General features: G+C 39.8%; 1 protein-coding gene across 1 annotated transcript in view; it reads right to left on the bottom strand.

The window, feature by feature from the left end:
- The window catches only part of LOC102180820 (ATP-binding cassette sub-family A member 3-like), a 260,388-nt gene that overhangs the window by 118,823 nt on the left and 119,629 nt on the right, over positions 1-21,936 (bottom strand). The window contains exons 13-16 of the mRNA XM_018039866.1: positions 13,628-13,783; positions 13,113-13,323; positions 10,035-10,185; positions 6,274-6,372 (exon numbers count right to left, since the gene is read on the bottom strand). Of these exons, the coding sequence (XP_017895355.1) occupies positions 6,274-6,372; positions 10,035-10,185; positions 13,113-13,323; positions 13,628-13,783 (617 nt within the window). The remainder of the gene's footprint in view (positions 1-6,273; positions 6,373-10,034; positions 10,186-13,112; positions 13,324-13,627; positions 13,784-21,936) is intronic.

Genomic DNA, 21,936 nt, shown 5'->3' with positions numbered 1-21,936 from the left:
GTCTGCTAGTTAAGGCTATGGTTTTTCCTGTGGTCATGCATGGATGTGAGAGTTGGACTGTGAAGAAGGCTGAGCGCCGAAGAATTGATGCGTTTGAACTGTGGTGTTGGAGAAGACTCTTGAGGGCCCCTTGGACTGCAAGGAGATCCAATCAGTCCATTCTGAAGGAGATCAACCCTAAGATTTCTTTGGAAGGACTGATGCTAGAGCTGAAACTCCAGTACTTTGGCCACCTCATGCAGAGTTGACTCATTGGAAAAGACTCTGATGCTGGGAGAGATTGGGGGCAGGAGGAGAAGGGGACGACAGAGCATGAGATGGCTGGATGGCATCACGGGCTCAATGGATGTGAGACTGAGTGAACTCCGGGAGATGGTGATGGACAGGGAGGCCTGGCGTGCTGCGATTCATGGGGTCGTAAAGAGTCGGACACGACTGAGTGACTGAACTGAACTGAACTGAATCCTTATGGCAGAAAGTGAAGAGGAACTCAAAAGCCTCTTGATGAAAGTGAAAGAGGAGAGTAAAGAAGCTGGCTTAAAGCTCAACATTCAGAAAACAAAGATCGTGGCATCTGGTCCCATCACTTCATGGGAAATAGATGGGCAATAGTGAAAACAGTGTCATACTTTATTTTTTTGGCCTCCATAATCACTGCAGATGGTGATTGCAGCCATGAAATTGAAAGACGCTTACTCCTTGGAAGAAAAGTTATGACCAGCCTAGATAGCATATTCAAAAGCAGAGACATTACTTTGCCGACTAAGGTCCATCTAGTCAAGGCTATGGTTTTTACAGTAGTCAGGTATGGATGTGAGAGATGGACTGTGAAGAAGGCAGAGCGCCGAAGAATTGATGCTTTTGAATTGTGGTGTTGGAGAAGACTCTTGAGAGTCCCTTGGACTGCAAGGAGATCCAACCAGTCCATTCTGAAGGAGATCAGCCCTGGGTTGTCTTTGGAAGGAATGATGCTAAAGCTGAAACTCCAATACTTTGGCCACCTCATGCAAAGTGTTGACTCATTGGAAAAGACTCTGATGCTGGGAGGGATTGGGGGCAGGAGGAGAAGGGGACGACCGAGGATGAGATGGCTGGATGGCATCCCTGACTCGATGGACGTGAGTCTGAGTGAACTCCGGGAGTCGGTGATGGACTGGGAGGCCTGGCGTGCTGTGTTTCATGGGGTCGCAAAGAGTCGGACATGACTGAGCGACTGAATTGAACTGAACTGAACAGTTGTAAAAGAAGATTCACAGAGTAACCATTTATCCTTTCTTATGGAGTGCCTATTCTAGCATTTGACTCATTTTTCTAGTGGTATTCAGTATTTTGTCTCCTTGGAGAGTATGATTGTATCTACACATATTTTAGCTTAATGTACTTTACCAGATGTATTTAATTAAAATCACTTCACCCATGTAGGTTTTGCATACCCTCAGTCCTTCTGGAGAATTTTGGTAAATATTAACTCCTTATATGGATGGAGGTTAGTGACATTGTACAGGAGGCAGTGATCAAGACCATACCCAAGAAAAAGAAATGCAAAAAGGCTAAATGGTTGAGGAGGCCTTAACAAACAGCTATGAAAGAAAAGAAGCGAAAGGTAAAGGAGAAAAGGAAAGATATATCCATTTGAAGGCAGAGTTCCAAAGAATAGCAAGGAGAGTTAAGAAAGCCTCCCTCAGTGATCAGTGAAAAGAAAGAGAGGAAAACAATAGAATGGGAAAGACTAGAGATCTCTTCAAGAAAATTAGAGATATCAAGGGAAATTTTCATGCAAAGATTGGAACAATAAAGGACAGAAATGGTATGGACCTAACAGAAGCAGAAGATAAGAAGAGGTGGCAAGAATACACAGAAGAACTATATAAAAAAGGTCTTCACGACCCAGATAATCATGATGGTGTGATCACTCACATAAATCCAGACATCCTGGAGTGCACAGTCAAGTGGGCCTTAGGAAACATTACTACAAACAAAGCTAATGGTGATGAAATTCCAATTGAGCTATTTCAAATCCTAAAAGATGGTGCTGTGAACGTGCTGCACTCAAATATGCCAGCAAATTTGCAAAACTCAGCAGTGGCCACAGGACTGGAAAAGGTCGGTTTTCATTCCAATCCCAAAGAAAGGCAAAGCCAAAGAATGCTCAAACTACTGCACAATTGTGTTTATCTCACACACTAGTAAAGTAATACTCAGAATTCTCCAAGCCAGGCTTCAACAGTACTTGAACCATGAACTTCCAAATGTTCAAGGTGGATTAGAAAAGGCAGAGGAACCAGAGATCAAATTGCCAATATACACTGGATCATTGAAGAAGCAAGAGGGTTCCAGAAAAACATTTACTTCTGAAGCTGAAACTCCAATACTTTGGCCACCTGATGGGAAGAACTGACTCATTTGAAAAGACTCTGATGCTGGGAAAGATTGAAGGCAGGATTATAAGGGGACAACAGAGGATGAGATGGTTGGATGGCATCACCAACTCAATGGACAAGAGTTTTGAGTAAGCTCCAGGAGTTCATGATGGACAGGGAAGCCTGGTGTACTGCAGTCCATGGGGTCCCAGAGTCAGACACATATGAGCGACAGAAGTCAGCTGAACTGAACTCCTTATATAACATAATATCATCAAAGTTATTAACTTAACTTCCCTCTATTTGTTTGAATATTGTCACCTTATTTATTTAACTTATATGCAGAGTCAGTTTAGTTCAGTTCAGTCACTCAGTTGTGTGTGACTCTTTGCGACCCCATGAGTCGCAGCATGCCAGGCCTCCCTGTCTATCACCAACTCCCACAGTTCACTCAGACTCACATCCATCGAGTCAGTGATGCCATCCAGCCATCTCATCCTGGGTCGTCCCCTTCTCCTCCTGCCTCCAATCCCTCCCAGCATCAGAGTCTTTTCCAATGAGTCTACTCTTCTCATGAAGTGGCCAAAGTACTGGAGTTTCAGCTTTAGCATCAGTCCAAATGCCAGGCTGGATGAAGCACAAGCTGCAATCAAGATTTTCAGGAGAAATATCAGTAACCTCAGATATGAAGATAACACCACCCTTATGGCAGAAAGTGAAGAGGAATTGAAGAGTCTCGTGATGAAAGTGAAAGAAGAGAGTAAAAAAGCTGGCTTAAAACTCAACACTCAAAAAATAAAGATCATGGCACCTGGTCCTATCATTCCATGGGAAATAGATGGGGAAACAGTGGAAACAGTGTCACACTTTATTTTTTGGGCTCCAAAATCACTGCAGATGGTGATTGCAGCCATGAAATTAAAAGATGCTTGCTCCTTGGAAGAAAAGTTAAAACAGCATATTAAAAAGCAGAGACATTACTTTGCCAACAATGGTCTGTCTAGTCAAGGTAATGGTTTTTCCAGTGGTCATGTATGGATGTGAGAGTTGGACCATGAAGAAAGGTGAGAGTTGAAGAATTGATGCTTTTGAACTGCGGTGTTAGAGGAGACTCTTGAGAGTTCTTGGACTTCAAGGAGATCAATCCAGTTAATCCTAAAGGAAAACAGTCCTCATTTTTCATTGGAAGGACTGATGCTGACACTTCAATACTTTGGCGACCTGATGCAAAGAACTGACTCATTGGAAAAGACCCTGATGCTGGGAGGGATTGGGGGCAGGAGGAGAAGGGGACAACAGAGGATGAGATGGCTGGATGGCATCACCAACTCGATGGACATGAGTTTGATCAAACTCTGGGAGTTGGTGATGGATAGGGAAGCCTGGCATGCTGCATTCCATGGGGTTGCAAAGAGTCACACACAACTGAGTGACTGAACTGATTTATTTGAACTTTATTTGAACTTTATTTGAACTTTATTGTATCAAAAAAAAAAAACTTTTCTCCTCACTGTGAAAAAAACAGAATTACTGTATGATCCAGCATTTCCACTTCTGGGCATATTCCAAAAGGAATTGGAAGCAGGGTCTCAAAGATTATTTTATATGACATTCAAAGCAGCATTTATTCATAATACCCGAAATCTGGAAGCAACATAAGCATCCACTGACCAATGAATGGATGAGCAAAGTGTTGTATACATTACAATGGGATACTACTCAATTTCCAAAAGGAAGGAAATTCTTCAATATGCTACATCATGTATAAGGCTTGAGGACATTAAGCCAAGTGAAATAAACCAGTGAGAAAATGAAAAATACTGTGTGGTTCCACTTAGAGTAGTAAAAATCACAAAGGCAGAAAGTATAACGGTTGTTTCCAGGGCAGGGGTAGGAAAGAATGGAGAGTTATTGTTTCATAGGTACAGATACTCAGTTTTACAAGATGAAAAGAGTTCTGGTGATGAATATTGGTGATGGTTGCACAACAATGTAAAATACCACAGAACTGTATATGTAAAAGTATTTAAAATGTGAAATGCGTGTATATTTTAGCACAATAAAACAATGAAAATAAAAAGGTTGGAAAGGAGACTCTGTAACAGACTATGATATTAACCCATAGAAGAGACAACCTAGGTGTCATGGTCCAAGGTTTTAATTTGGAATTCCCAGAAGGTGGTAGAGTATCTATTGTGGAGATAATGGTTTTAAATGACATTAATTAATTCATTTATTCATTCAAGAGCAGTATCAAATTCTGTGGCAGGTATTGTTTGGGGCCCCAAGTATAGTTAGCGAACAAAACAGACATGGTCTCTGCCCTTCTGATGCTTGATCTAATTGGTCTTACAAAATAACTTTCTTATTATCATTTTGCTCCCTATGCAGCTTGCCTAGAGACACACAAGATGACATTAAATGGCAAAGAGGCCATAATCATTACAAATCATTCTTATTATGGTTCATTATAAATTAATGAAACAGCCTTTAATTTATATATATTAGTCTTCTGTGAACTTATTTACCCTGTCAGCTCTCAGACACTGACAATTTTAAATCCCTGAGTCTGAGAGAATGAAATGTAGATGTAATTATGTCATTACCCTATCAAAAAAAGGGCATTTTGTAAAACCTTTGGTTGGTAACCATCTGACTTTGCTAGGTAACAGCCTGAATTCTCTGAGCATTTTCATTTTGCACTTCTGCACAGTGCAAGAAACAAACTGCGTACAAATTAAATAAATTATAGAAATGTAGGGGAGGAAAATTTGCCACCCCAAAATGTCTCTTTCCATGTGGGCAAGCTGAAAACAATTGAGCCTAAAAGACTCAGGAAGTCTTTCTTTATACTTTCATCTAAGCTACCTGAAATATTTTGAAAAAGGGCCTTTTCTAGGAATAGAGCTATTATGAGAGGTATCTGCAAAGAATATAGGTTAGCTGTGTGGAGGAAACTCAGGCAGGGACTATAGATTAGAGTCTATTCTGTGTCCCATGGTTTCTGCCTGGCCCAGCAAATGTATTTTTACCAAACATTTGCTTTTTTCAGCTCCATTTGAATTGTCTTCCTCCCTTTTGAATTCCAAAACCTCTACTCCCAACATCTTTTGTCTTGGGCTGAAGATGGTATTTAAGGTGAGGGTTTTGCCATTTTAGTTAGTTACTTAGTGCTCCTGGGTCTCTTCCATGTATATATATTATTAAACTTTTGTTTGATTTTCTCCTGCTCTATCTCACATCAAGTTAATTCTTAGACCAGTCAGAAACACTTAGAAAGGTGGAGGAAAATTTCTTCTTCCCCAACAGAAACATGCTTAGGTCAAAATTTAAAAGTCATTTCTAGTTAATTTTAAAGTCATTTAAAGTTAAAACTAGAACTTTTCCTATGATGACATAGACATATTAATCTTTTATTTTTCTTGGTGGGGGTGGTTTATTTGTGACGTCGTGTCTGACTATTGTGACCCCATGGACTGTAGCCCACCAGGTTCCTCTGTCCATGGTATTTCCCAGGCAAGAATGCTGGAGTGGATTGCCATTTCCTTCTCCAGGGGATCATCCCCACTCAGGAATCAACCCAGGTCTCTTGCTTTATGGGTGCACTTTTGCATTACCAGCAGACTACTGTATTGTGTGCCAGATGCTTTACTGACTGAGCTGTAGGGGAAGACTGTGTCTCTTGACTGACTCCTAAATCTTTTACCACAAACAACAGGGCCCAAGCTCAACATCGTCATATAGGCTCACCTGAAAATACAGAAATGCAATAGCATAATATATATATAAATTTTAACAGCCGTAACTGCAATGACTTTATTCCAATGCCAACTGGGTGGGGTCTGCTCTCAAACTGATGCAAGATTTTAGAGGTAGAAGTTTTGTAAGTTTTTTTAAGGTCATTATCACTCACTTAAGGAAGACTTCTTCCATTGTAGTGATTGAAGCACCGAAGTTGGCAATGCCTAGCTCTTCTTTTTTCATTTCCAGATCATTAAACAGAGCTTCGAACCTGGAAAGAGAGAAGGAAGAGGAAAGGAAAATATTAGTACAAGTCTAGAAAATACTAGCACTGCTGCTGCTGCTGCTAAGTTGCTCCAGTCGTGTCCGACTCTGTGCGACCCCACAGATGGCAGTGCACCAGGCTCCCTCGTCCCTGGGATTCTCCAGGCAAGAACACTGGAGTGGGTTGCCGTTTCCTTCTCCAATGCATGAAAGTGAAAAGTGAAAGTGAAGTTGCTCAGTCGTGTCTGACTCTTAGCGACCACATGGACTGCAGCCTACCAGGCTCCTCTGTCCACGGGATTCTCCAGGCAAGAGTACTGGAGTGGGTTGCCATCACAGTTCCTATTAAACGGAATCAGGAAAAAAAAATGAGCACTTACTTTTTTCCCAATTAATATATAACTTTATGTCCAATTGTATTCTTCCTTTTTTTTTAAATTTTTTATGTGGTAAAATGTATAAAACACTAAATTTACCATTTTAAGTGTTAAATTCATTTAAATTTAAATCCAAGCACCCACTTCTGGGCATACACACGGAGGAAACCAGAATTGAAAGAGACACATGTACCCCAATGTTCGTCGCAGCACTGTTTATAATAGCCAGGACATGGAAACAACCTAGATGTCCATCAGCAGATGAATGGATAAGAAAGCTGTGGTACATATACACAATGGAGTATTACTCAGCCGTTAAAAAGAATTCATTTGAATCAGTTCTGATGAGATGGATGAAACTGGAGCCAATTATACAGAGTGAAGTAAGCCAGAAAGAAAAACACCAATACAGTATACTAACACATATATATGGAATTTAGGAAGATGGCAATGACGACCCTGTACGCAAGACAGGAAAAAAGACACAGATGTGTATAACGGACTTTTGGACTCAGAGGGAGAGGGAGAGGGTGGGACGATTTGGGAGAATGGGAATTCTAACATGTATACTGTCACGTAAGAATTGAATCGCCAGTCCATGTCTGACGTAGGGTGCAGCTTGCTTGGGGCAGGTGCATGGGGATGACCCAGAGAGATGTTGTGGGGAGGGAGGTGGGAGGGGGGTTCATGTTTGGGAACGCATGTAAGAATTTAAGATTTTAAAATTTAAAAAAAAAAAATAAATAAAAAAAGAAAAAAAAAAATAAATCCAAGCAGCATTAAATACACTCACAATGTTGCACAATGATCACCACTATGCATTTCCAGAACTATTTTATAAACCTAAAATACATCCCTTCCTCCATTTTCTCAACTTCACTTTATTTTCTGTCTCAATTAATTTGCCTATTTTATGTGCCTCACATAAGTTAGAATCATACACTATTTGCCTTTCTGTGTCTGGCTTATTTCACTTAGCATAATTTTTTTCTAGGTTCATCCGTGTTGTAGCATGTATCAGAATTTAATTTCTTTTTAAGGCTGAATACTCGTTGTATGAAGATGTAACATGCGGCTTATCCATTCATTCATAAGCAGGCATTTGGGTTGTTTCTACTTTTTGGATTTTGTGAATAATGCTGTGAACATTGGTGTACAAATGTCTGCTTGAGTTCCTGCTTTCAAAAATTTTGGGTATACGCTAGAAATGGAATTGCTGTGATCACGTGGTAAGTCTATGTTTAACTTTTTGAGAAACTAGTATACTGTTTTCCATAGCAGACATACCATTTTATATACCTAATAGCAACACACAAGTTTCCAATTTTCCACATTGCTACCAATATTTGTTTTTTTTATTTGCCTTTCCTACTGAGTAGTTATGTCAAGCATCTTTTCATGTGCTTATTGGCAAATTGTACATTTCCCTTGGGTAAATTAAAATTAGGATATTAGAGCTTTTTGTTTTTAGATGTGTTTTCAATATTGTTTTGTTCCATAATAATTTCTGGTTGGCCATGGGAAAGATATTTAGTAGCTCTTTATTCTGTAATGCTTATTGTGAAACAAATGGAAATAACAAAGAGATATTTACTTTATCAAATTTCTCTGCACTAAAACTTGATCTTTGATATAAATTCTTTTGTCTTTTTAAAAATATTATCAAATTATTTTCTATAAGTATTAAGGACTATAGCTAGTTGATAAAAGTTAATTTATTCACATGTGGTTCCTGCATCAAATGGGAAAAGAGTTCAAATTACAGGAGGTGTAAGTCACTAAATGACAAAAAATGTGGTTACTGAAGTACAAACTGGGTAACAAGAAAGAAAGATTTAATCAAATAGGTAGGTGAATTGTATGGAAGCTTTGCTACTTGTGGAGTAGTTATATTAAGGATCCTAAAGAACAGTATTACCAAGGAAGAATGAACAGTTTTAGGTTCAAAGACTTCCCTGGTGGCTCAGATGGTAAAGCGTCTGCCTACAATGTGGGAGACCTGGGTTCAATCCCTGGGTTGGGAAGATCTCCTGGAGAAGGAAATGGCAACCCATTCCAGTATTCTTGCCTGAAAAATCCCACGGAAGGAGAAATCTGGTAAGCTACAGTCTATGGGGTCGCAAAGAGTCAGACACGACTTCACTTTCACTTTCTTTAGGTTCAAAAGATCTCCAGAAACCCATCCACTTCTTAAATACTCTCATTCACAGTGAAGGACTATCAAGAATATAAATGATCAGCCTCGGAGGTGGTGGACTAAACACTCTCCATCTGCTAAATTTTCTCTGTATTTTAGTTAAATTCTATTTCCATCTAACTTTACCCAGCTTGGATATCGGTTTTATTCTTGTTTCTTAGTTCAGTCTGACCCTGCTTCCTATGATGATTTGTCATGTGTCTCCATGTCATTTTTATTCTTTTCCTACTATAGTGACCTATTCTGTCAATTACACAGGTTACTGACATCTAATTCTGGTAGTTCTTTCTCTTTCAATAGTTGGTCTACAATTATCTTATTAAAAAAAAAAAACTTTATTGTGAACAAATATAGTCTTTCCTAACTTCATGACACATATTTTATATGTTAGATAAACTCACTGTCCATGGCCCAGAAACCCACATCATATATGTTGATATTAATCTGTGTGACTATTTGTTCATTTCCCAGTAGTTAGCCAAATTAATTATAGAGGAGAGACACACAGATGGGAATCCCAGGTAGAATTATCATCAGTGTCTCTTCTCTATAATTAATTTGGCTATCTACTGCAATCAAATTCCTATTTTTTTCAGTGTTATTGTCACCCTTGCTCCAAGAGTTGCTGTTTAAGCTGCTTTTTTTCATCTCCTTAATATTTCCCTAGACTTTATTCACCACATAAAATTTATATACCATAAGGACCATACCATTAGTTATCCCTTATTAACCAAGAAGTTATAAATACTAGGTTGTAAACCTTCCTCCCACTGTGCCCCCCACAAAAGAAAAATGGAAAGAAAAATATTAATATTTTGAATGAACTTGAACTTACAAAGCAATCTTTTGTACAGTGAGAGAAATCTTCAGCTGTGAACTCAACTGTAGTTGGCAAATGACAGCTATAAACTGGATACTTGGTTTGTTAGTAAAATACTACTGGTGAAGCTTTTGTTGTTGTGTAGACGCTAAGTAATGTCTGACTCTTTGCAACTCCACGAACTGTAGCCTGATTCACTAAACTTACTAAACCCTAAAAATTAAAATGATTTCTGGTCACCCAAACCATTCATCTAGGACTCTCTAAAACTATACCTGTGTGCATGCTCTTTGGGTAGGATAAATGATAATTCAGCTCCAAGAGAGCTCTCCAAAATGGCATCTGGAATATGAGACTCAATAATTGCACAGATCTTTCCAAGATCACAATGTGATTCCCTCTCCATGACTATGTGATATCCAGCACCTGAGAGAAACCATTTAGAAGACCAAATGAAGTAGTTTTACACTTTTCATCTCCTTTTAAGAGCAAATTTTGCTCTCCATGATTCAGTTACCTAGGTCCACAAGGAAGAAGACATGATACGTCACAGACATTCTGTTAGGACTCAGAGGAGCCTCACACCTAAAACTTCTAAATGTTATTCTAAGAACGAAGACACTGAATGAACAGCAACTTCCTCTATAATTTCAATCACTTTCTCAGTGAATAATAATAATCTAGTGTATACAACCAGATATAGTAGATATATGAAGAAAGGCCCCTGTTATGTGGCTACTTAGTTTTAAAACTGTTATCTTGATAAATATTCTTTTATTATCACTGACTGTCCATCATGTATTAAGCACTAATCTTGAACCTGGGGATAGAGCAGTGAACAAAGCAGGTAAAAATTCCTGCCTTCATAAGAGCTACTTTCTAGTCAAAGGAGACAGATAATTAAGAGGACTAAGTTGAAATATATATGGTATTATAAAAAATAAAGCAGAGAGGAAGATATGAAACGTTGAAGGAATGTTGTTAAATTGTAGACAGAGATCCATGGAACGCCTGAGAAAACCTTAAAAAATCAGAGAACTATTATTCTTCATTAGTGCTTTGCTTATATAGAAGAACTATTTTTTTGGAATTTGAGGAAAATACCATCACTTTTGTATGTATGCATTTCATGATACCAATGAACTTACTTACAAAACTGAGACACACAGACTTAGAGAATGAACCTGTGATTGCTAAGGGGAAGGGATAGTTAGGGAATTTGGGATGGACATGTACACACTGTATATTTAAAATGGGTAACCAACAAGGACCTACTGTTTAACACATGGGAAAGGAGTTTGGGGAGAATGGATACATGTATGGCTGAGTCCCTTCTCTGTTTACCTGAAACCATCACAACATTGTTAATAAAGTATACCCCAATACAAAATAAAAAGTTAAAAAAATAAAACAGATGAAAGGTTGTATTTAGAATAAAAAAATAAACTTATCCATTATTTACTAGCTTTAGAAACCAAAGCTATTACAAAAATCATATGCAAATAATATTATTTTTCACTTTTCAGGAATCATGACACAATAAATTTCTCAATTGTCTTGTCCTCTTAGGACCTGAATCAACAGAAAATATCTTCTTCTGAAGAGATGCAAGGTAATTAGTGAGAGCTGAATGCTGATTTTTGATGGAATTTCCTATACTATCAAAGAACTGAACACAAATACTAGGTTTTTGAGTAAAATGTAAGTTCAGTTTAAGTTTATTTAAGGCTTAGCAACTATAAGAAGGGGCTTCCCTGGTAGCTCAGTTGGTAAAGAATCTGCCTGCAATGCAGGATTCCCCGGTTCAATTCCTAGGTCAGGAAGATCTGCTGGAGAAGGGATTGGCTACCCACTCCAGTATTCTTGGGCTTCCCTTGTGACTCAGCTGGTAAAGAATCCACCTACAATGCAAGAGACCTGCAGGAGACCTGGGTTTGATCCCTGGATTGGGAAGATCCCCTGGAGAAGGGAAATGTTACCCACTCCAGTATTCTAGCTTGGAGAATTCCATGGACAGTATAGTCCACAGGTTCACAAAGAGTCAGACACAACTGAATGACTTTCACATCATTTCACTTCATTAACTATAAGAAAGGACCTGAATGTCTCAAAGTATTATATCTTTAAAATATCTAGTTACATACTATGTATTATTTTACAATAACTAGTACAATTAGTGAATGTTATTAGAAAGCATGATAAATTATCAAAAGCATACTGTTTAAATCATGTGGATCTTAACTCAGGCATCACCAATTCAAATGGCATAAATCTAAATTAGATATCTTCCCTTCCCCCACTTGTGATAAAGGTCCCTAGTGTTATTTGCTCAGTTGTGTCTGTCTCTTTGTGACCCCATAAACTGTATCCTGCCAGGCTCCTCTATCCATGGAATTCTCCAGGCAAGAGTACTGGAGTGGATTGCCATTTCCTTCTCCAGGGGATCTTCCTGACCCAGGGACTGAACCTGGGTCTCCTGAATTGGCAGGTAGATTCTTTACCATCTGAGCCATCAGGGAAGGGCCTAGATATGGTAATCCTTATAGAACTCAAACCTATAAGGTGATCATAAACTTTGAACTAAATGGATATATAACTATGACTATCTGGGCCACAGTTTTTTAATTCTATAAAATGAAGTTGTTGTTTTGAGTATTAAATATACTGCATAAACTGGATACCATAGTAACCAGTGTAGAGGAAATAGTTAAGGTTAGTTAAATGAATTAAATAGTGAATAAATGAAGAAGGAATTCATCCTTAATTATTTTCATTTATATTTATACCCTACAATTATACTCTATACCCTAGGACTGTAATTTTAGCCTTCATTATCAATTTTATCTCCTAAAAAAGTTTTATCAAAGTCAAGGACTGTATTATTACACTGACATGATTCTTTCATTCTACACTACATCCAGAGTTATCTTGTCACACTGGGGATTTCATATTGGTTTGGCAAATGAGAAAAGAGGCTCATAAACAATTGATTGCTCTAGTTTCTCTTCTCAACCAATCACTCAATGAAAGAAATGCATCTGAGCACACAATTGCATTTTAAAGACAAAGAAAACTGTTAGTACATGCAAAATGGGAGAAATAAGCATGGCCTTTATAGGTTGATAAAAGCATTTCCTGAGTCTAAAGCTATGTATTTGAGGAAAAAGTAAGAATGTATTAGGAATATGTAGATTGTAAAGGGCCAGAAAAACTAATTAGAATAGTTGCCATCTAATTAATAAGACAGAGGAAGTCATTGAAGCTTTTGGTGTTTAGAAAAATATCATTAAAATCTCATTAGAGGAATATTTTTAAGGAATCAATATCCTAAGAATAATCAAAGCGAGAGAGACCATATGTTTTTTTCAGGAAGATTGAAGAGCCACAGCACTGCAGGGTCCCCTTGACCATGATGGCAATTCGGTCACCCAGGATGTCAGCTTCATCCATGTAGTGAGTGGTCAGTAAGATTGTACGATCATGTTTAAATTGCTGAAGGATGTCCCAGGTGGCTCTCCTTGAAACTGGGTCCATTCCAGATGTTGGTTCATCAAGTATCACTACCTAAAAGCCAGAAGAACAATTTCATAACCATTGAAAATTGATGCTATAGTACACATCGGATAATTTACTATTTAAGGGGAACACTTTTAAGTGAAGACAAAGTCTAGACTAAAAATAGTAGTAAAAGCAATCCCAAACTAAACAATTGAGCCAAGACTGCCAATTTCCTCTGATCATTATTGCCAATGTTCCTTTACGATTCATACCAACTCTCAGGTTTTTGTCAGCTTTCTAGACCGGATGTCAGAAATCCATTTTTAGTGTCCCCTCTCCCTGCCTTCCCCTATTCTTTCTTCCTTAATACCTTGGAGCCTCCTAAAAGTGCTATAATGATGGAGAGTTTGCGCTTCATTCCTCCACTCAGTGACTTTGAAAATGTATCACGCTTTTCTAGCAGGTCAAAAGTAGACAGTATATGGCTGATTTCATTAGGAGACATCTTTTGATGTATACTTTTTACCTAGAAAGAGGAGCCAGAATTTACACTATGCATTTAGCCTTATCCTTAGAAATTTCTTAGATCTTAAGTTTTCTTATATATTTACACAGATAAATAACGTTTCTTGTAACTATATCCTTAAAACATTTTATACTAGCTCTGTTCTTATGTTGGCTATATAGTGTCTTCTTCCCATTGCCTACTTTTATGTTTAAAGTAGAGTTCCTAAATTAAAAAAATTTTTTTTCATAATTAATAGACATAGCTGAAGCTCATGAACAGAGGGAAAAAAGAAACACATCTCTAGCTTCCAGATATGATGAAATAAGCACACATACCCATTATCTCCTACTGAACTCAATTATTAAACCTGTAAAACTACTAAAAGGTAAACAGCAGAAGTTGGAACAGGAAGAACACCATAATTTAAAGTGCCACTGAACTTTAAATGGTTGAGTTTACCATTTTCACTTATGTATCCCATGCTGCTGCTAAGTCGCTTCAGTTGTGTCCGACTCTGTGCGACCCCAAAGATGGCAGCCCACCAGGCTCTGCCGTCCCTGGGATTCTCCAAGCAAGAACACTGGAGTGGGTTGCCATTTCCTTCTCCAATGCATGAAAGTGAAAAGGGAAAGTGAAGTCGCTCAGTCATGTCCGATTCTTCGCGACCCCATGGACTGCAGCCTACCAGACTCCTCCGTCCACTGGATTTTCCAGGCAAGAGTACCAGAGTGGGGTGCCATTGCCTTCTCCTATGTATCCCATAGTCTGAACTGAAAAGCAATCCAAAGCATTCAACTGAGCACTGCATAGCAGACAGAATAAGATTAAAGAAAAACTTTCCAGTTTTGGCTTGAAGAGTGGAAAAGGGAAAATCCCTAAAGCTCTGAGAAAGTGTAGTAGGGGCAATCCCAGTTTTTCCTGTAAGGAGGGGAAACTTCTCAATTCAATGGATTCATGCTTCAAAATAGACATGAAGTGAAGTGAAGTGGCTCAGTCATGTCTGACCAGGCTTCTCTGTCCGTGGGATTTTCCAGGCAAGAGTATTGGAGTAGGTTGCCATTTCCTTCTCCAGGGGATCTTCATGACCCAGGGATCGAACCCAGGTCTCCCGCATTGCAAGCAGACGCTTTACCCTCTGAGCCACCAGGGAAGACATAACCAAACTCAACTGCTTTTTACCACTCTGTCTTCCTGCCACTTGGTTGTGGCTCAGTCATGAAAGCAGGTGATTTCCGGAAGGAGGACTAAAAATTGGAATCATAGGGAACCAGAATGCTTGGGAGATAATAACAGAGAGGAACAAGAAAGTGATACCATAAGTTTTTTATGAACTCTTGTGTTTATCCCTTGTGTTAACTCTTGTTTGCACATATGGATCTCATTAGTATGTGCATAGGTGAGGGCTAAGTCGCTTCAGTCATGTTTGACTCTTTGTGACACTATGGATTGTAGCCTGCCATGTCCCTTTATCCAGGGGATTTTCCAGGCAAGAATTCTGGTTGCCATGCCCGCCTCCAGGGAATCTTCCTGACCTAGGGATTCAACCTGCATCTCTTTATGTCTCCCGCATTGGCAGGCAGGTTCTTTACCATGCTAATGAGTACATTCCTAACCAGGTGTGAGCTGTGTATATGATAACATATACACAGAGAGACTGTAATAGTACTGCAAAGACTTTATACCTGACATTGGACCCACAACCCACAGAGAAGATATAAATAAGATGGAGAGTCTCATGAAGCATTGTTGAAAATATCAAGGATAGAAATAAAAATTAACTGGCACACAAAGAATCACAAAAGTCTCAACTCATATAGGAAAACATAGTCAACAGACATTAGTGATTAGGTGGCACAGATGTTGGGATTAACATCAGAAAGTATCATCAGCAGCTGGGAGCTGACTTTCCTACCAGTCATGCTGTGATGGATTCCTAGCTTTGTCATCCTTGCTGAAGTCCCTGCTGCTGGAATCTGGCTCCAAATTTAACCTAAAGTAGGTTAAGATGGTGAAATAGAAGGATCCTAAGCTTACCTCCTCTCATGAGCACACCAAAATCACAACAATCTGCAGAACAATCATTGTTGAAAAAGAACTGCCTTATGACCCAGCAATCCCACTGCTGGGCATACACACCAAGGAAACCAGAATTGAAAGAGATACGTGTACCCCAATGTTCATTGCAGCACTGTTTATAATAGCCAGGACATGGAAGCAACCTAGATGTCCAACAGCAGATGAATGGTTAAGAAAGCTGTGGTACATATACAACGGAGTATTACTCAGCCATTAAAAAGAATACATTTGAATCAGTTCTAATGAGGTGGATGAAATTAGAGCCTATTATACAGAGTGAAGTAAGCCAGAAAGAAAAACACCAATAGTATACTAACGCATATATATGGAATTTAGAATGATGGTAATGATAACCCTGTATGAGAGACAGCAAAAGGGACACCGAGGTATAGAACTGTCTTTTGGACTCTGTGGGAGAGGGAGAGGGTGGGATGATTTGGGAGAATGGCATTGAAAAATGTATAATATCATGTATGAAATGAATCGCCAGTCCAGGTTTGATGCAGGATACAGGATGCTTGGGGCTGGTGCACTGGGATGGCCCAGAGGGAGGGTATGGGGAGGGAGGTGGGAGGGGGGTTCAGGATGGGGAACATGTGTACACCCGTGGCGGATTCATGTTGATGTATGGCAAAACCAATACAATATTGTAAAGTAATTAGCCTCCAATTAAAATAAAGAAATTAATATTAAAAAAAAGAAAAAGTCTGAAACCTACCAGAAAAGATCTTTTACAACTAAAGACATAAAGAAGGAAACACAGTGAGACAGGTGTGAGGGGTGGTCTTGCAATATAATCAAACCCCATATCCCTCAGTGAGCAACCCAAAGACTGGAGAAAATTGTATTACAGAGGTTCTTCCAGAGAAGTGAGAGTTCAGAAACCCATGTCAAGCCCCCCAGCCAGGGGATCTGGCACAGGGAAGAGGAGTCCCCAGAGCAGCTGACTTTGAAGGCTGGCAGGCTTAGACTGCAAGAACTCCATGGGATAGGGGGAAAAGAGACTTTACTCTTAAAGGGCATACAAAAAAACTCACATGCACCAGGAACAAGGACAAAAGCAGTAATTTCATAAGAGCTTGGGCCACACGTACCTGCTAGTCTTGCAAGGTCTCTGGGGAAGCAGGGGTTGGACATGGCTCACTCTGGGGGCATAGACACTGGTTATGGACATAGGCTGCTGCTAAGTTGCTTCAGTCATGTCCAACTCTGTGTGACCCCATAGACAGAACCCCACCAGGCTCCCCCGTCCCTGGGATTCTCCAGGCAAGAGTACTGGAGTGGGTTGCCATTTCCTTCTCCAATGTATGAAAGTGAAAAGTGAAAGTGAAGTCGCTCAGTTGTGTCTGACTCTTAGCGACCCCATGGACTGCAGCCTACCAGGCTCCTCCATCCATGGGATTTTCCAGGCAAGAGTACATATAGGGGAGAGTATTCTTCTGCATGAATTCTCTTGGAGACTGACATCTTGCTTGGGTCATTAGCACCAAGACCTGGCCCCACCCAACAGTCAAGGCTCCAGTGCTAAAATGCCTCAGTCTAAGCAACTAAGTCATTGGGGCTATATTCCCATTCATCAGCAGACAGGCTGCCTAAAGACTCTCTGAACATACAGACAACTATAAACAAGCACTTGGACAGTTCTGCCCAGCAGAGGGTCAAGACTCAGCTTCACCCATCAGTGGGCAGGCAAGAGCCCCTCCCACCAGGAAGTCTGCACAAGCCTCTGGACCAGTCTCACCTACCAGGAAACAGACACCAGAAGCAAGAAAATTATGGTCTTGATGTCTACAAAATTAATCTGTGAATGCAGGCCAAGCACTACCCTTGGAACAGCTGGCCCCTGGCCCTTGAAAAGTGCAGTACTGGGACAGAAGGCCAGCAAGGTTGAGAAACATAACTAATCTTCCACATACATAAACATACAAATAGCAATTTTGACAAAATTAGATGAAAGAGGAATATGTTTCAGATTAGGAACAATACAAAACTCAGAAAAAAACTAAGTGACATGAATATAGACAATCTACCTGGGAAAGAGTTCAGAGTATTGATTATAAAGATGATCCAAGAACTCAGGTGGAGAATGTATGCACAGAGTGATAAATTAGTTTTTTTTAAACAAAGAATTAGAAAATATAAAGAACAATGAAATAGAATTGAAGGATACAATAACTGAATGAAAAGTACACTAGAAGGAATCAATAGTAGACTAAATGAGGAAGAATGGATAACTGAGCTGGAAGACAGAGTAGTGGAAATCACTATGGCTGAACAGAAAAAGAAAAAAAAATGAAAAGAAATGAAGACAGCTTAAGAGACCTCTGGGACAACAACAAGAGTGATAATATTCATATTATAGGGGTCTCAGAAGGAAAAGAGAGAGAGAAAGGACCTGAGAAAATATCTGAAGAGGTAGTAGCTGAAAAATTGCCCAAATGGGCAAGGAAACAGTCACCCAACTTCAAAAAGACCAGAGAGTCCCATACAGGTTTAACCTGCAGAGGAACACACCAAGACACATAGCAAGCAAACTGACAAGAGTGGAAAATAAAAAGAGAATATTAAAAGCAACAACAGAAAAGAAACAACATACAAGGGAACTCCCATAAAGCTATCAACTGATTTTTTTAGCATAAACTCTGCAGGCTAGAAGGGAGTGGCATGACATACTCAAAATGAAAAACCTACAATCTAGAATATTCTACCCAGGAAGACTCTCATTCAGATTTGATAGTGGAATCAAATGCTTTACAGACAAGGAAAAGCTGAAACAATTCAGCACCACTAAATCAGCTTTATAAGAAACACTAAAGGATATTCTCTAGGCAGAAAAGAAGAGGCCACAACTAGAAACAAGAAAGTTATGAATGGAAAAGCTCACTGGTAAAGGCAAACATACACTAAAAGTGGGAAATCATCCACACACAAAGCTAACAGGGAGGCTAAAAGGCAAAAGTAGTAAAATCATTTATATCCACAATAAGCAGTTAAGGGATACATGAAATAGTTAGACACAAAATATAATATCAAAAACAGTAATCATGAAGGGACAAGAGTACAAATGCAAGGTATCTAAAATGCATTTGAAATGAAGAGAGCAGACACCTACAACAAGTGTGTGTGTATATATATGTGTGTGTATATATATATTTATTTATTCTGTGGGCCTCTTCCACCTACTTCTCACCCCTTTCTTGCTCAGTCACTACCCCATATCACCCAGGCCTTCTTTGACTCCTTGTGCATTCCCTCTCTAGCCCAAGGGCCTGTGGAGCTCTTGTCCAGCTGCTTCAGGTCTCATATCAAATGTCATCTTCTCAGAGAAACCTCTTCTAGCCATCCAAAGTTGGCACCTCTCTCTCACAGGCACACACAGACACACGCACATGCTGGCATTGTTTTCAATTAAGAATCTTTTTTCAATGAAACTTATGACCCTTTATAATGGCCTGTGTATTTGTCTGGAGAAGGAAATGGCAACCCACTCCAGTATTCTTGCCTGGGAAATCCCATGGACAGAGGAGCCTGGCGGGCTACGGTCCATGGGGTCACGAGGGTCGGACGCAACTTAGTGACTAAACCACACACACACACACACACACACACACACACACATATACATATACACACACACATATATACATATATATGAAGTGAAGTGAAAGTGAAAGTGGCTCAGCCGTGTCTGACTCTTTGTGATCCCATGGACTATCCAGTCCATAGAGTTCTTCAGGCCAGAATACTGGAGTGGCTTTCCCCTTCCCCAGGGGATCTTCCCAACTCAGGGATTGAACCCAGGTCTCCCACATTGCAGACGGATTCTTTACCAACTGAGCCACAAGGGAAGATGTGTGTATACACACACACGTCTCTATGCACACTGCTATACAAAAATCTCATGGTAACAACAAAACAAAAATCTGTAATAGATATATACACAAAAGAGTAAAAGGAATCCAAACATACACTATGCTGCTGCTGCTAAGTTGCTTCAGTCGTGTCCGGCTCTGTACGACCCCATAGACGGCAGCCACCGTCCCTCAGATTCTCCAGGCAAGAACGCTGGAGTGGGTTGCCATTTCCTTCTCCAATGCATGAAAGTGAAAAGTGAAAGTGAAGCTGCTCAGTCGTGTCTGACTCTTAGCGACCCCATGGACTGCAGCCCACCAGGCTCCTCCATCCATGGGATCCTCCAGGCAAGAGTACTGGAGTGGGTTGCCATTGCCTTCTCCGAACATACACTATAGATAGTCATAAAATCACAAGTGAAGAGAACAAAAGAAGGGGAGAAAAGAACATGAAAAACAAATTTAAAACAATTAACAAAATGGCAATAGGAACATACATAGCAATAATTAGCTTAAATGTGAACAGACTAAATGCTCCAAACAAAACACATAGGTGGCTTAATGGATACAAAAATAGGACCCACATATATGCTGCATAAGAAACTCACTTCAGATCTAGAGACACATATGGATTGAAAGTGAGGGGATGGACACATGCCAAAAATGGGATAGAGAAGGAGTGGTAGACCTAGGCCCCTCCAGGTGTTCCTTGGGGGTCCACCTCGGTATGGTGATGGGTAGAAGGGATACCTGAATTCTAACCTTTATAAATAGGAGACACCCCAACCTCTAGACAGACTTTTAATTTTTATTCTGATTAGTCATTTTAAATCAGCAATGAATAAAAAAAAAAATCCCGATCTAAATTAAAAAGAAAAAAAATGAGGGAGTGGAAAAATGTATTGCATGCAAATGGAAATCAAAAGAAAGCTGGAGTAGCAATATTTATATTGGACAAATAGACTTTAAAATAAAGACTGTCGGACTTCCCTGGTGGCGCAGTGGTTAAGAGTCTGCCTGCCAACACACGGGACGTGGGTTTGATTCCTGCTCCGGGAAGATTCCACATGCTGCAGACCAGCTAAGCCTGAGCACCGCAAGAACCGAGCCCGCGCTCAGCAATAAGAGAAGCCACGCGATGAGAAGCCCATACATAGCAACAAAGACCCGCCACATCTAACATAAATTAAAAAAAAAATTAAAAAAAAATAAAATAAAATAAAGACTGTCACAAGAGACCAAGAAGGACACTATATAATGATCAAAGGATCAAGAAAAAGATATAATTTAAAATATATATGTATCTAACATAGCATCGCAACACATAACATGCATGTTAACAGATATAAACAGAGAAACTGACAGTAACACAGTTAGCAGTAGGAGTAGTGAAACTCACTCAGTTGTATCTGACTCTTTGTGACCCTGTGGACGGTAGCCTGCCAAACTCCTCTGTCCATGGAATTCTCCAGGCCAGAATAATGAAGTGGGTAGCCGTTCCCTTCTCCAGGGGATCTTCCCAACCCAGGAATCAAATCCATGTCTCCACATTGCAGGCGGATTCTTTATCCACTGAGCTACCAGGGCAGCCCTATTATAATGGGAGACTCTAACACCTCATTTACATTAATGAACAGGTCATCCAAATAGAAAATCAACAAGGAATCACAGGCCTTAAATGACATATTAGATCAGATTGACTTTAGTGATAGTTCTTTGGAGGGAATGATGCTGAAGCTGAAACTCCAGTACTTTGGCCACTTCATGCGAAGAGTTGACTCACTGGAAAAGACTCTGATGCTGGGAGGGATTGGGGGCAGGAAGAAAAGGGGACGACAGAGGATGAGATGGCTGGATGGCATCATTGACTCGATGGACGTGAGTCTGAGTGAACTCCGGAAGTTGGTGATGGACAGGGAGGCCTGGCGTGCTGCAATTCATGGGGTCACAAACAGTTGGACACGACTGAGCGACTGAACTGAATTGAACTGAACTGAACTGAACTGACAGAGCACAAGCTGGAATCAAGATTGCTGGGAGAAATATCAATAACCTCAGATATGCAGATGACACCACCCTTATGGCAGAAAGTGAAGAGGAACACAAAAGCCTCTTGATGAAAGTGAAAGTGGAGAGTGAAAAAGTTGGCTTAAAGCTCAACATTCAGAAAACAAAGATCATGGCATATGGTCCCATCACTTCATGGGAAGTAGATGGGGAAACAGTGGAAACAGTGTCAGAATT

The sequence above is a fragment of the Capra hircus genome, chromosome 25, assembly GCF_001704415.2.
Source record: "Capra hircus breed San Clemente chromosome 25, ASM170441v1, whole genome shotgun sequence".
Taxonomy (NCBI): Eukaryota; Metazoa; Chordata; class Mammalia; order Artiodactyla; family Bovidae; genus Capra; species Capra hircus.
Note: the sequence above shows the minus strand (reverse complement) of the source record. Positions and strands in the feature narration are given on the sequence as shown.